The following is a 16,800-nucleotide window of genomic DNA, read 5'->3' on the forward strand; positions in this document are numbered from 1 at the left end:
ATTTCTCAGTTCTCTATTCTGTTCCATTGATCTGTGTGTCTGCGTTTGTGCCAATACCATACTGACTTGATGATTACAGCCTTGTAATACAGCTTGAAGTCTTGCTTCAAGAGGCAATCCTTGCTTCAGGAGGATTGTCATGCCTCCTGCTTTGGTTTTCTTTTTCAAGATTGCTTTGGCTATTCAGGGTCTTTTCTGGTTCCATACAAATTTTAGGATTGTTTGTTCTAGCTCTGTGAAGAATGCTGGTGTTTTTTTGATAGGGATTGCATTCAATATGTAGATTGCTTTGGGTAGTAGCTACATTTTAACAATATTTGTTCTTCCTATCCAGGAGCATGGAAAATTTTTCCGTGTTTTTGTGTCTTCTTCAATTTCTTTCATAAGCTTTCTATAGTTTTCAGTGTATAGACTTTTCACCTCTTTGGTTAGATTTATTCCTAGGTATTTTATGGGTTTTGGTGCAATTATAAATGGGATCGATTCCTTGATTTCTCCTTCTGTTGCTTCATTGTTGGTGTATAGGAATGCAACCGATTTCTGTGCATTGATTTTATATCCTGCCACTTTGCTGAATTCATGGATCAGCATGGAATCTTTTGGGTTTTCCATATAGAGTATCATGTCATCTGCAAAGAGTGAAAGTTTGACCTCCTCCTGGCCGATTTGGATGCCTTTTATTTCTTTGTGTTGTCTGATTGCAGAGGCTAAGACTTCCAATACTATGTTGAATAACAGTGGTGAGAGTGGACATCCCCATGGTCAGGGGGTGGTCAGGTCTTGTTCCTGACCTTAGGGGAAAGCTCTTAGTTTTTCCCCATTGAGGATGATATTAGCATTGGGTCTTTCATACATGGCTTTTATGATCTCGAGGTATGATCCTTCTCTCCCTACTTTCTTGAGGGTCTGTATCAAGAAAGGATGCTGTATTTTGTCAAATGCTTTCTCTGCATCTATTGAGAGGATCATATGGTTCTTGTCCTTTTTTTATTGATGTGATGAATCACATTGATTGTTTTGCGGATATTGAACCAGCCCTGCATCCCAGGTATAAATCCCACTTGGTCATGGTGAAAAAAATTGTTAATGTATTGTTGGATCCGGTTGGCTAATATTTTCTTGAGGATTTTTGCATACATGTTCATCAGGGAAATTGGTCTATAGTTCTCCTTTTTAGTGGGGTCTTTCTCTGGTTTTGGAATCAAGGTCATGCTGGCTTCATAGAAAGAGTTTGGAAGTTTTCCTTCCATTTCTATTCTTTGGGACAGCTTCAAGAGAGTACGTGTTAACTCTTCCTTAAATGTTTGGTAGAATTCCCCTGGAAAGCCATCTGGCCCCGGACTCTTGTTTTTTTTGGGGGAGATTTTTGATTCCTAATTCGATTTCTTTACTGGTTATGGGTCTGTTGAAATTCTCTGTTTCTTCCTGTTTCAGTTTTGGTAGTGTATATGTTTCTAGGAATTTGTCCATTTCTTCCAGATTGCCCATTTTATTGGCGTATAATTGCTCATAATATTCTCTTATTATTATTTTTATTTTGCTGTGTTGGTTGTGATCTCTCCTCTTTCGTTCTTGATTTTATTTATTTGGGTTCTTTCCTTTTTCTTTTTGGTCAAACTGGCTAGTGGCTTATCAGTTTTGTTAATTCGTTCAAAGAACCAGCTTCTGGTTTCATTGATCTGCTCTACCGTTTTTTGGTTTCGTTTTGTTAATTCGTTCAAAGAACCAGCTTCTGGTTTCATTGATCTGCTCTACCGTTTTTTGGTTTCGTTTTGTTAATTCGTTCAAAGAACCAGCTTCTGGTTTCATTGATCTGCTCTACCGTTTTTTGGTTTCGATGGCATTGATTTCTGCTCTAATCTTTATTATTTCCTGTCTTCTGCTGGTTTCAGGTTTTATTTGCTATTCTTTTTCCAGCTCTTTAAGGTGTAAGGTTAGGTTGTGTATCTGAGACCTTTCTTCCTTCTTTAGGAAGGTCTGGATTGCTGTATACTTCCCTCTTATGGGAACCTGCATCGCAGAGGTTTGAGGCTGTGGTGTTATGATTTTCACTGGCTTCCATGTACTTTTTAATTTCTTCCTTAACTTCTTGGTTAGCCCATTAATTCTTTAGTCGGATGTTCTTTAGTCTCCAAGTATTTGTTACCTTTCCGAATTTTTTTTTGTGGTTGATTTTGAGTTTCATAGCATTGTGGTTTGAAAATATGCACGTTATAATCTCAATCTTTTTGTACTACTTGAGGGCTGATTTGTGTCCCAGTATGTGATCTATTCTGGAAGATGTTCCATGTGCACTGGAGAAGAATGCATATTCTGCTTTAGGATGAAATGTTCTGAATATATCTGTCAAGTCTATCTGGTCCAGTGTATCATTCAAAGCCATTGTTTTCTTGTTGATTTTCTGATTTAGATGATCTGTCCATTGCTGTCAGTGGGGTTTTGAAGTCCCCTACTATTACAGTATTATTATCAATAAGTTTCTTTGTATTTGTGATTGACTTATATATTTGGGTTTTCCCACATTTGGAGCATAAATGTTTACAATTATTAGGTCTTCTTGGTGGATAGACCCCTTAATATGATATAATGCCCTTCTCCATCTTTTGTCACAGCCTTTATTTGTAAGTCTAGATTGTCTGATATAAGTATGGCTACTCTGGCTTTCTTTTGTCAGCCATTAGCATAATAGATGTTTCTCCATCCCCTTAATTTCAATATAAAGGTGTCTTTAGGTCTAAAGAGGGTCTCCAGCATATTGATGGCTCTTGTTTTTTAATCCATTCTGTTACCGTATGTCTTTTGATGGGAGTATTTAGTCCATTGACGTTTAGAGTGAGTACTGAAAGATATGAGTTTATTGCAATTATGTTTCTTATAGAGCTGGAGTTTCTGGTGGTGTTCTCTGGTCCTTTCTAAAATTTTTTGCTTTTGGTATTTATTTATTTATGTATTTATTTATTTATTTATCTTTTCTCACCTCAGAGAGTCCCCCTTAAAATCTCTTGCAGCGTTGGTTTAGTGGGCATGAACTCCTTTAATTTTTGTCTGGGAAACTTTTAATCTCTCCTTTTATTTTAAATGACAGCCTTGCTGCATAACGAATTCTTGGCTGCATATTTTTCCAATTCAGCACATTGACTATATCCTCCCACTCCTTTCTGGCCTGCCAAATTTCTGCTGCAAACCTGATCTGTATTCCCTTGTAAGTTAAGAACTTTTTTTCCCATGCTGCTTTCATGATTCTTTCCTTGCCTGAGTAATTTGTGAATTTGACTATGATATGTCTTGTTGATGGTCAGTTTCTGTTGAATCTTATGGGAGTCCTCTGTGCTTCCTGGATTTTGATGTCTGTGTTTTTCTCCAGGTTAGGAAAGTTTTCCACTATGATTTGCTCACATAACCCTTTACCCCTTTTTCTCTCTCTTCATCTTCTGGGACCCCTATGATTCTGATGTTGTTCCTTTTAATGAGTCACTGAAATCTCTCATTCTTAAATTGTGCTCTTTGACTTAGTCTCCCTCTTTTTTTCCTCCTTCATTATTCTCCTTAAGTTTGTTCTCTATATCACTGATTGGCTGCTCTGCCTCATCCATTTTTGCCACTGTGGCATCCATTCGAGATTGCTATAACTCAGTTATAGCATTTTTTATTTCATCCTGACTAGCTTTTACTTCTTTTATCTTCATAGAAAGGGATTCTAACCTATTTTCAACCCCAGCTAGTATTCTTATTATCGTGATTCTAAATTCTCGTTCAGACATCTTGCTTGTATCTCTCTTGATTAAGTCTCTGGCTGTTGTTTCTTCCTGCTCTTTCTTTTGGGGTGAATTCCTTTGTTTTGTCATTTTGAAGGAAGAAAAAGAATTAATAAGGCAAAAAAAATTAAAATTAAAAAATTAAAAACAACACACACACCCAAGTCCAATAAATGATGTTTGATCCTAGGTGTGTTTTTATCTGGTTGTTGAAAGGAGCTTGATAGATTAGAGAAAAAAGGGAAAAAGAAAAAAAGGAAAACACTTGAAAATCTGAAAAAATGAATACACTGAAATAGAATAAAATGAAATGATGGAAGTAAAGTAGAATTTGAAAAATTTACAAAAAAATATAAAATATAATACAAACAAATTTTAAAGAAAAATATTTTTAATAAAAATTGAAAATAAAAATATTTTTCTCTTTATTCAAGAAAAAGAAAAGAAATGAAAAAGAAGAAAAAGGAAAAAAAGAAAATTTTATAGATGGGCCAGCGAACAGACTGAAATGGAATTCAAATTACTTCATTTTACCCTAGCAATCAAACTATGAAGCACTTTATAGTCCATAATCTAAGCAGGTGGAGAGACGTGTTTCTGAAGAGCGAGGTTGGCCCAGTTGGATGGGGCTTAGTGTAACGGCTCCATTCTCCACTAGATGGCGCTGCTTAGCTTCCTGGTGTGGAGTGTTGTGGTGCCTGTAGGTGCGTAAGCCCATGCGCGGGAGTGGCAAAAATGGCGTCACGCGGGAACCGAATCTCCAAATCGGAACTCTGCTCTACCCGACCAGCAATAGCGCACCTGTCCTTTGTCTCCAGAAGCTGGAGCACTCCCTGCTTTTACACTGTCTGTGACCAAGCCTTCAGGCTGCCAGGCGGCACCTCCCTCCTGAGTTTTATCTCAAATCGGCTGTGCTTCCCGACTCCTCACTTCTGAGGGACTGCGGCTTTTAACCGGCTCAGACCCTCTGGGGGAGGATCTCACCGAGCAATGGCTGGGTGCCGGCTGCACCCAGGAACTTTTCGCGGAATTGTGCTGCTGCTGGTGCCCCGAGACTGCGGCCAGGTGCCAGCCCGCCCCAGAAAAAGTTCACGAAATAGTGTAGCAGCAGCGTTTCAGGGATTATGGAAAATCACAACACACCTCTGGCACCACGCTTCACCTTTAATGACCTTGTTCCTGGAGTAGCGAATGTGTTTGTCCTCTGGGGTCTGCTGGGACCGGGTGGCCGCACAGCCTCCCCAGCAGGGGAACCACCTTTCCCCGTGTGGCCCGAAGACCCCTGACTTCACTCTGCTCCTGAGGATTCGCCCTTCTCACCAGAGCACTGCCAGGTATTGAGCTGCAGAATTTCAGAGTCTGCGCTCCCCCCTGTTTAGAGAGTCTTAGTGGAATTTAAACCCTCTCCTTTCTCCTTTCTCCCTTTTTAGTTCAGTCCCTGTGGCCGTTTCCATTTTCCCACTTTTTCTCCAACTGCTTTTGGGGGAGAGTGCTTTTTCCATAATACCCCCCACCCCACCCCCATCCCGTCTCTGTCCTCTCTCCACAAGCAAAAACACCTCCCTGCCCTCTGTGGCTTCTCTCTCCCTCAGTTCACCTCTCTGCGCTGCGTACCTGCTGAGTTCTGTGGTTCGGGTTGTGCAGATTGTTGTGTTAATCCTCAAATCAGTTTTCTACGTGTGCAGCAAGAAGAGAGAGAATCTTAAGCAGGCTCCACACTTAGGGCAGAGCCCAATGCAGGGCTCAAACTCACAACTGTGAGATCATGACCTGAGCCGGAATCAAGAGTCAGACATTTAACCAAGTGAGCCACCCAGGCACCCTACTTTATATGTCTTTTACTAGTTTTCATTTTGTTTTGTTTTGGTTTGTTTGGTGTCCAACCAGTGCTCAGTTTTATCACACTGTAAACAAAACATTTATGAGATACTCCACTATAAAAGATTTTAGGCAAGAGTAGCAGCCAATGTAGTACATCTGGCTGGATTAATAAAGAACAGGAAAGAGGCCTTCTGCATGGGCTGGGGCATCTGTGAATAAGTAGGAAGCACAATCAAGTGGAAAAGGGAGAGTTTCAATACCAGATACAAACTCAGTTGCTCCTTGCCTGTGTCGCTGGAAATAGAGTAGAGGTGTCTAGCCTCAGAGCCATGTGAGAAGGGGGCAGAACAGTGGAGGGGGGGAGGGGGAGCAGTAGACAGCAGTGAAGAATGGACCTTCTCACTCCCCTGTGCTACCCACCAGATTTGTATTACAGATTGTACCAATCACATATCCACTGCTTCTGTTTTCAAATGCAAATGCATCCTGCTAGGGTATCAGTCTAATTCATACCCTAGTCTCAATTATTTATTTAGAATAGACCACCTTCTAGAGATTGAGCACTGAGGACAGGAGAGGAATATTTACTTATAAAATTTATTTTTATTTTATTGAACAAATATCTACTTCTTAACATGAGCTAGGCTCTGCTCTAACCACTTTATGTCTATTAACAAGGGGACAGGACAAGGTGGGGCTTGAGAACAGAATGAGGGCAATGGGCCCATGGGTAGGAGATGATAAGGTAGCATGACAGAAAAAACAAGAAGAAGGCCCAGATGTTTAGATGAACAACTGTTACTTTATAACTTCACCTAAGGCTCTAGAGATCGTCGATCACAGAAAAATTTCTATCATGAATTCCTGTCACTGCTGAAAATGGCACAAAGATAAACTCTAAAGTCTATGACCCTCACCTTTCTGGATCCCACTTTAGTCCCATCACCTTAGTTCATACCAATGTCGCTACTTTGGTTCAGGGTGTCATAGATTCTCACTAAAAAGAGGAAGGATTTGGAAAATGTATGAGCTATTTCTTACATGCTGGCCCCTTAGAGCACTGTTGTCTCTGTTTCCTATTCAATTTCTACTTCCCTCCGAGGGCGATGATCTCTTATAATACAGAGCAGCAGCTCCTCTGTTTTGGCTGTCGTTGTGGAGCCTTAGCAAATAGGGAATTCTATTCTTAAAATTTTTTTTTTTTCAACGTTTATTTATTTTTGGGACAGAGAGAGACAGAGCATGAACGGGGGAGGGGCAGAGAGAGAGGGAGACACAGAATCGGAAACAGGCTCCAGGCTCTGAGCCATCAGCCCAGAGCCTGATGCGGGGCTGGAACTCACGGACCGCGAGATCGTGACCTGGTTGAAGTCGGACGCTTAACCGACTGCGCCACCCAGGCGCCCCGGGAATTCTATTCTTTAGGTACTACACAGGTATGCCAACAGGATGCAGCCTTATCTTCAGCTGCTTTTAACAAGCTTTCTGGACTTGGGAGAGCATGGCATAATGTCACTGCCTTTGTTGGAAGCTCTATCTCAACAGTCCAGGCTCCAGAAAAAGAGCAGTGAAACCATGGTATATTTTCTACACAGATCAGCTTGTACGGGTTTCCATGCAAGGGGAAACTCAATAAAAAGGTGCTGAATGACTGGCTGAAAATAGCTCACTGACCCCTCCAACAATGGGTACCATTGGAGCAGCGAGGGCACAAATATAGGGGAAGGCAGGTCACAGCTAAGGCAAAATCATGGGTAAAATGAACTGACAAAAATGTGATACAAAATGGGCTTATGTCATCACTTTAGTTAAAACTGTATTCAATATTTAGAAATAAACACATTGTTCTATTAATGTCATCCCAACATGTAAACATAATACAGGTGATATTTAGTAAACCCCCAAATCATACAAACTGCTTGACAAAACCAGCCAATTATTATCTGCCAAAAACATTCTTTGGAATATCTGAGTGAGATCTGAAGGGTAGGGACACAGCTCTAACTCATGTTCTACTCCCACAGGGGCAGCCCCACCTCCTCCTGGCCAAATGGCTGCTTCCAGGCACTGTTTCACTGAAGGAGGGAAGGCCACTCACCGACTACGTGGCGGCTGTACTCTGCTGGGCTTCCTGCCTCATGAGGGAAAGCAAACTTGCACAGGTATTTCATAGGTGATATACTCTCCAATAGTAAATGCCACTGTTTACACACACACACACACACACACACACACACACACACACACACACATTTATCCCTTCATTCATCACTTCCTGCCCTTTTGCCCTGCATAACTGTTCTAAAATCACCTGAAAATTTCATTTTTATCTGTTTATTTATCAATTGTCTGTTCTCCTTGGCAGAATGTAAGGTCCATTGAGATGCGACTTCATTTTGTTCTTGGCTGTCACCGTAATGTCAGGAATAGGAGCACATAAATATTTGTTGGCCAAATGGAGTGCCCTTTTACCCCTCTCATCACCCCCAGTAATTCATCCAATTAAAGCTATTTGCAGATAATTGAGCATTGACTTTACTTTCTTTTCCAGCTAGTGATATCATCTTTTGACCTCTTTCCAGAGTCTGTTTTGGTGTAATAGTGGCAATTTTTAGAAAAGCACAGTTTTGTGTTCTTGATCATGTAGTCTTCTCACATATCTGTTTATTACAGCCACTTTATTAAAGATTATTCTTTTAACTCTTAAAGAATAAGCATGTTTCATATTTCAGCATCTTTGTTGGAAATACAGTTTGAACATGTTAAATGGTGGAGGTACCTCTAAAAATGACCTGTAGTAAAACGCTAACAAGAATGCTCAGAGAATGGAACCCAGTAATGCAATGCAGTTAAAAAACAAATCTTTAGAAAAATATGTTACAAATCTGGGGGTATTGCTTCCCAGGAGCCCCATAATGTTTCAGTTCTATAAGCACCATTTCATAGTAGAAAGTTGTCTTCCCTCTCAATTGAAAATATATCCAGAATTTCTCCAGTAATGTCATAAACTTAGAGGGAAACTTTAATCTTGCATTTGATGTGTTATATTTTGTCAATGTCACCTTTTCTTCCCCCCTTCTCTGAAAAATACCCTACAAAGTCTACATTTTATAGATGTATAAGAAAAATACGGTCATTTTGGTTTCTGTTTCAAGATACACTGAAAGAGAACTGCAGAAGTGGTGTCCGCGTGGCTCAGTCAGTTAAGCGGTTAAGCACTGGACTTTGGCTCAGATCTTGATCTCACGGTTTGTGAGTTCAAGCCCTGGGTTTGTGAGTTCAAGCCGCATTGGGCTCTGTGCTGACAGCTCAGCACCTGAAGCCTGCTTCAGATTCTGTGTCTCCCTCTCTCTCTGCCCCTCCCCAGCTCACACTCTGTTTCTCTCTCTCAAAAATAATAAATAAACATTAAAAAAAAAAAAAGAGAGAGAACTACAGGAGAACTTTGCTGTTTCTTCCTTATAAACAGTAATTCAGATCTTAGTTTCAAGCTAAGAGTGATTTCTTTTCATCTCCAGAAAATATCCCCTTAGGAGAGAACTGTGGTTTTATTTAAATTAACTTAGGTTTGACTTTCTTTCTGAGCTGAAATATACGAAATTCTACTTTATCATGCACTTACTATTTTTATGTTATTACTTCCAAAAAGTAGTCGAGGCAGGACACAACATTGTTTTGCTACAAAGTACAGTCATAACATGAAGCATACTTTTCAAGTTACAAAAATAAAGTGGGGGGGGACACTTTAATTTTTCCCATATGTACTTGTCCACTAAGAGGCCATCATTTACTAACAAAACATCAACCAACACAGACTAACTTAAGCAATTTGATATTACCTTTAAAGATTGTCTCTTAGTCACATAATTCTCAGACTGAAGCAATTTCTCATAGTCTTCAAAAATCTAATGAAAAGAAAACAAATATTAGAGTGTAACACCAGCAGTGGTTCCTCTGCTTTAGGTTTGCTTATTACTCTCTTGCTTCAAAAGTAAATTCCCAGCCCACTAGGCCAGCACAGCCCAGCTGCTGTGCTCTGCATCAATGTGCTGAACGCCATGCTGATCACACTGTCCACCCAGAGGTTCCCAGTTCACCATCCTTTACACATAAAGACACAGCGGGATACGGAGGTCAAGTGAAACAACAGATGTACTTCGCTACTTTAGTTCTGAAAATTAAAAATTGAGTAGAAAAATGGAGTATTTGAGTCCTCTCAAATAAACCCTTTTGAATAAAAGATCTAATTCATCTATTAAGTGGGTAGCAAAATAACACATTTCATGTCATTTGTTCAGGTAGCCTTGCTGGTAGCTACGAGTGCATGAATAATTTAGGAAAAGATTAAATATACTTAGAGCTCCACTTGGTACCCCATAAAGAATCAAAGTGTCAAGTTCATAGCGGACACATAGAGAAACGGGGCAACTTTTGCTGCACAATGGCCATGCTAATCTAATCCCAGCCGGCCTCTCTGGAGGACTTCCCTGTCCCCAGAAGCTGGAGGATGCTGGTGTTTGAGGCCCCCGTTTCCCAGGGTGCCTGTCAACTACTCTCCACTACTGGGCCCTTTAGTTTCACACAGAGTGCCACAGGTGGGGGAAGCTCAGCGTCAACCTCCCACCAGGCAAGGACATGCTTCAGGGACCACTGAGGTGGGAGGAGTGAGCCCAACAGAGAACTGAAGCAGGAGAGTCCAGGGGCTGAGGAGGGTGGAAAACAGTCCTGGTCCTCAGAGGGTTGAGGGTGAGGTGTGTGTGCACGTGTGCAATGAGGGCAAGCAGTGCACACAGATGATAATTACCAACTGGGAATTAAGAAAGTGGAAAGTAAGAACATGGGGGGGTACCTGTGTGGCTCAGTCAGCTAAGTGTTCGACTTCGGCTCAAATCATGATCTCACGGTTCCTGAGTCTGAGTCCTGTATCAGGCTCTCTGCTGTCAGCACAGGGCCTGCTTCCAGTCCTCTGACCACCCCCCTCCACTCCACCCACCCCCGCCGCCCCCGCCGTCTCTCTGCCCCTCCTCCCTCTCCTCTGTCTCTCTCTCTCTCTCTCTCGCAAAAATAAATAAATATTAAAAAGAGAGCATCTAGTTCACATTAAAGTCGTAATAATTAGACTCTTTTACATGAAGGGCTTATTGTTTGTACTAAACAGTAAGTTTAATTTATTCTGTCATGAAACTGAAGAGGATTTTGTGGGACATTAAATTTATCAAACTTTGTGGTAAGTTTTTAAAATTTTTAATTTCAATTTAGTTAACATACAGTGTTATATTAGTTTCACGTGTACAATATAGTGATTCAACACTTCCACACATCACTCGGTGCTCGTAAGGACAGGTGCCCTCCTTAATCCCCAACTCCAATTTCCCCGATTTCTCCACCTAACTCCCCTCTGGTAACCATCAGTTTGTTCTCTACAATTAAGGGTATGTTTCTTGGTTTGTCTCTCTCTATTTTTCTTTCTTTTCTCATTCCCTTTGTTTTGTAAATTCCACATATGAGTGAAATCACCTGTAACCAGAAACTTCAAACACATGTATAAGGTATGACATTCCCCAAGATGCCAGTTTCATTATTTTAGAGTCATATATCAGTGTGCTCCCATCTCATGGTTTACTGCCAAAAAAATATGAAACTCAGGAAGTATGAAATATCTGAGGGGGCATGAGCTCTCAGAGCTGGTGTTCAGGTTGGTGCAGCAGCCTCAGTGTCTGTGAAGCTACCAAATTACACCAGAAGTGACTATAGATACAAAGAAAAAAATTAGGTAAATAAGGGATCAAGGAGAATGAGTTTACAGTCTCCCAAATTGTTATGTACTATGTCCTGAATGCAAAGCAGTGTTACTCAACACATTTACATCACTCATTCTATAGAAAAGATCAGTAGCTGATACCACGGGTTTTGTAATAAACTATCTTAGCTCTCTTGTTTTCACATATTATAAGGTACATCTAATGAGTCTCTAACATTCCATCTAGCATCTGCAGTTTCTGATCAACCAAACTATAATAATAGCTCATTTCCTTAGTTTAAAAATATGCCATTTTCTTTTGGTCTAGAAGCTTTTGGATACTGCTGGCAATAAAAATTATTCTCCCTTCATGTTTTGCATTTAGATCTAAGTACTCCAGTTGATCCCACAAATATTTTCTTGATAATTTTAGGATATGAAAATCAATTTTGACTTCATGATTACATTGCTAATTATTTTTTTTAATGTTTATTTTTGAAGGGGGGGGGGGAATGAGTGGGGGAGGGGCACAGAGAGAGACACAGAATCTGAGGCAGGCTCCAGGCTCTGAGCTGACAGCCCAGAGCTGACAGAAGGGCTCCAACCCACGGACCATGAGATCATGACCTGAGCCAAAATTGGGCACTTAGCCGACTAAGCCACCCAGGCACCCCTGCTAATTCTTAATCTCAAAGGAAGATATGTAAACAATATATGAATAAAAGAGACATAGTTGAATTTCTGTGATTTGGATGTGTGAAGCTATAAGAAAGTGACAGGGAGGGTATTCTGTATCTTCAGAGTCATGTGTTTCCTTTTACCTATTTGTGTAGCTAACTACAAATTTTTAAATTATACAGTGGCTTTTATTTCAGTGGGACATCACTGGTCTAGAGCATCTGAACCAACACTAGATCAAGATTTGTGGTTTTAGGTTTGTGCCATGCTCATTTTAATCATGCTGTTACTCTTGCTTATGTATTTAGCAAAAGCATAGCTGTTCTTGGATATATCTATTTATCCAATACTCATTGAACACCACCATTGTACGGCATTGAGTTAGGTATTAGGGATACAAGTAATAATGACAAAAATTAATACTGAGGGATTAATATGGTATTATCCTAAAAAAATTGTTCCAAATCTTTACAAATTCCTACAAACAACCCAATGAGGTAGGTATTATTAATATCTTCATTTTGCAGTAGGTGCAAAATTACCCAAATTACCTTACCCAAAGTAACACAATTAATAAGAGGCAGAGCTGGGTCTTGAAGCCAGGCAAGCAGGCTCTGAACCCTGTGTTTGACAGACAGGGTTCCTGCTTCTCAGGGAGCTCAGGAACCAGCCAGGAAGGTACAGACACTCCATAATAATACAACGTGAACAGTGGGGGCGGGGGAATTGTGCATGCATGCATGTGGACAGGTGGGATTAGGAAAAGCTTCCTAGAAAAGTCATGTTTCAGCTGAATCTCAAAAGGATGGGCTGGATTCACCATTTGAGAAGGGAACTGGTATTTCTACTAGTAAGTAAAACTAATTATCAAGCAAGTAAAATGATTTATTTTTTAGTGAGGGTGGAGTGCTCTTCCATTTATGGTTACCTACTGCCTCTTCTTTTTTTAAGTGTTTGTTTATTTTTGAGAAAGAACATGAGCAGGGAGGACAGAGAGGTGGGACAGAGGATCTGAAGTGGGCTCTGTGCTGACAGTGGCGAGCCCAATGTGGGGCTCAAACTCACAAACCGTGAGATCATGACCTGAGCTGAAATCAGATGCTCAACTGACTGAACCACCCAGGTGCCCCTACCTACTGCCTCATAAGGGCAACATGGATGCTCTTAAATCACGATCAAAGTGAGCAGGTACCAGTCTTTTTTTGGAGCTGATACAACAGGAAGAGGTGTGAAAAATAAGAAAGCCCTCAATTTTCCACAGTTTTCTGATGACGTGGCTTCCAGGTAAATGGACAAATTGGGCACATGGTGGACCATGGTTGGTGTCTGTTGTGGATCATAAATAGGAGCCAGTATCCATAGATCTAAGAAGGAGAGAGAGGGGAGAAGAGAGAAAGAGGTAAAATCTTAAAAAGGACTTCTACTTACAGTGTCATAATTTTGTTCTAAGAAGTCTGCAACCAACACTTTATGTCTCGTTAGTAAATCCTAGAAAAAGAACAGTTAAGTGAAATAAAATTATTATAGCTAATAAATTTGACAAACCTGGTATTTCCTTCTAAGAATTATGTAAATCCAGTCACTTGAAACATAAAAGTTTCTGAAGAATATTTTCTTTATACCACAAAATTATTTCCATTCTTACTTTAAGATGTGAAATGCAGGGGTGCCTGGGTGGCGCAGTCGGTTAAGCGTCCGACTTCAGCCAGGTCACGATCTCGCGGTCCGTGAGTTCGAGCCCCGCGTCGGGCTCTGGGCTGATGGCTCAGAGCCTGGAGCCTGTTTCCGATTCTGTGTCTCCCTCTCTCTCTGCCCCTCCCCCGTTCATGCTCTGTCTCTCTCTGTCCCAAAAATAAATAAACGTTGAAAAAAAAAAATAAAAAAAAAAAAAGATGTGAAATGCAAATGTGTTTGATGTTAAAAACAATAAAGTGTTTTAATTCATATCATTGTTAGATTTATGATAGGAATAATTTAGTGAAACAGATGGCACCTGTGTGAGGGGGTCTACAGTATATTTCTTCAGGCCATGGCTACCCTGTGATTATGATATAATAAAATCCAAATAAAGTGTATGATGATCTTTTTGAAATATTGTTAATAGCTATATATATATATATATATATATATATATATATATTTTAATTTTTTATTTATTTTTTTTTTAATTTTTTTTTTCAACGTTTATTTATTTTGGGGACAGAGAGAGACAGAGCATGAACGGGGGAGGGGCAGAGAGAGAGGGAGACACAGAATCGGAAACAGGCTCCAGGCTCTGAGCCATCAGCCCAGAGCCCGACGCGGGGCTCGAACTCACGGAGCGCGAGATCATGACCTGGCTGAAGTCGGACGCTTAACCGACTGCGCCACCCAGGCGCCCCTATATATTAATTTTTTAAATGCTTATTTATTTTTGAGAGAGAGAGTGAGAGTGGGGTAGGGGCAGAGAGAGGGAGACACAGAATCTGAAGCAGGCTCCAGGCTCTGAGCCATCAGCACAGAACCTGACATGGGGCTCAAACCCACAAACTGTAAGATCATGACCTGAGCCAAAGTCAAGATGCTTAACCGACTGAGCCACCCAGGTGCCCCCGATAGCTTTTTTTTTTTTTTTTTAAAGAATTCTGAATGTCTTAAAACTGTATCTCATTAGTTAACTTAAAAGATTTTCAGGAATGTCAACCTTTAGGTTTTTTTCCTTAACCACGTTTAAAATGGAGGTGCCTAGGCTGCTGAGAAGCACAAGAATGACACTTAACTGTGCCATCCCAGGATCCGCCTGCCCCCGGTTGATGGGCTGTGAGGTGCTGTGCAAGGACTGCGGTGACTAAGTAGCACAATGCCCGCCTTCAAAGCTGAAGACAAGCAGATTGGTCTTATGACAGGCATAGCTCTCAGAAAACTGAACAAAAACATAAAGGAACGTTTGACTGTCTTCAACTCACACCTAAATTATATCCTTAATTCACCTTAATGTTGAAAGAAAACAAGCCTCACCTAATCCCTTTTATACGCTTACAGGCTAAATACCCTGTCTAGGTAGAATGTAGAATTTAATTAAAAACATAACAAGAATTTTAAAGTTTTCCAAAATAAGTTCTTATACTTTAATACACATTTAATTAAAACTACCTAAAAGCATATAGAAGATCCACAACGTAAATTCACAGAGAACAGGAAGGTAGCAGCAATGGCAAAACTCACCTGTTTCTATTTTAATACCAAGTAAAATATTTAAAGCATTTTGCACTGTAATTTTCAAGTTCAAGAACAATGAGACTAGCTGTTGATTTCATTTCATTACTTATCATCATATCTTGAGTGACCACTGAGCCTATCAGTGGAAAGCTGTACTTTTTTTTCCCCAGTAGAACATTCAGTGCTGTTCTGGAACTGGAATTTTAAAATGGGAAACCCCTCTACAGCAATTCATTCCTGGTCTGTCTGAGATCAAAATTCAAATGAGTTCCTGTATCCGGGGCCCCCAGAGAATAAGGTAGTCCCACGGCATTCTTTAGGGTCCCTAGTTTTCGCACACCCGCTTCCCTAACCTCCTCAGAGTATCAGTGATTTTCAGAGCTGACCCCGGTTAGAAAGGGCTGCGCAGACACTGGATCCGCCTGTAACAACAGTGGGCAGGCTTGAGCGTGGGGACTGTGTGCTCTCATGGCTACAGGTCTGCACAGCAGCAGACAGAGCGCTGTGCAGATACGCGCTGCGTGGGAAGGTTTCCATTCACTGTGCATTAGTGGTACTCCAAAGACAGAGGCATCAGGAGGGAGTCCTGTTAGTAGCAGCAACTTCAAATTCCAAGGGGGGGAAAACTTGCATATCCAATAATAGAAAAATAAAATAAGGTGGGGTAGAATTCCTCTAGCACAGGTACATGGTGGGTACAGCCAGTAAATGACTCTCTCTCTCTCTCTCTCTCTCACACACACACACACACACACACACTTTCTCTCACACTCGTGTGTGTATATTCATAGCTATACCCTCAAATTTCTGTTCATAATAAATACGTGCACACAACTGGAGGAACAGTCTATACATACACCCATGCATATATACATATAATACAAAACTAAATATAATTGCTGCATCATTGTAGATCATAGAACAGTGGGAAAAATAAAACAGGTAGGATCCTACCCAAAAAGGAAAAAGCAGAAAGTTGCAAAGAAAAATAAAGTTCAAATTTTAAATAATTCAAAATTTTAAAAACTATTGGGGCGCCTGGGTGGCTCAGTTGGGTTCAGCATCTGCCTTTCGGGCTCTATGCATACAGCTCAGGGCCTGGAGCCTGTTTCTGATTCTGTGTCTCCCTTTCTCTCTGCCCCTCCCGGACTCACAGTCTTTCTTTCTGTCACAAAAATAAATAAACGTTAAAAAAAAATGTTTTTAATAAAATACAATTTTAAATATTATTTGAAACAGTGTACCCTTTCATCCCACCTCTTCACAATTCTGTTTTTACAAGACTAAACTTTGCATAGTCTAGGTATTATGCTAAAGATTATCTGATATTGATATGGGAGTGACTTCTGCACAGCTTGGGAGACACGGGGTGGAGTGACAGAGACACACTCAATGGCAGGGACATGGCAGTTGATGGGCCAGGCAGCAGCTGCCATTTATGGAGGGTTTACCATGCGCCCAGAAGCATGCAGAGCACTTTACACACATTATTTCTTTTTTTTTTTTTAATTTTTTTTTTCAACGTTTATTTATTTTTGGGACAGAGAGAGACAGAGCATGAACGGGGGAGGGGCAGAGAGAGAGGGAGACACAGAATCGGAAACAGGC

The 16,800-nt window shown here is 40.6% G+C and overlaps 1 protein-coding gene across 8 annotated transcripts in view; it reads right to left on the reverse strand.

Moving 5' to 3' along the window:
* Positions 1-16,800, reverse strand: part of CAB39L (calcium binding protein 39 like) — a 132,244-nt gene that overhangs the window by 24,081 nt on the left and 91,363 nt on the right. For all 8 annotated transcript variants that reach the window (XM_086712329.1, XM_086712348.1, XM_086712359.1 and 5 more), the window contains 2 exons: positions 13,423-13,482; positions 9,416-9,481 (listed from right to left, as the gene is read on the reverse strand). In XM_086712329.1, coding sequence (XP_086568455.1) covers positions 9,416-9,481; positions 13,423-13,482 — 126 coding nt within the window. The remainder of the gene's footprint in view (positions 1-9,415; positions 9,482-13,422; positions 13,483-16,800) is intronic.

Source organism: Puma concolor, chromosome A1, assembly GCF_028749965.1.
Source record: "Puma concolor isolate L17-30 chromosome A1, mPumCon1.1.hap2, whole genome shotgun sequence".
Taxonomy (NCBI): Eukaryota; Metazoa; Chordata; class Mammalia; order Carnivora; family Felidae; genus Puma; species Puma concolor.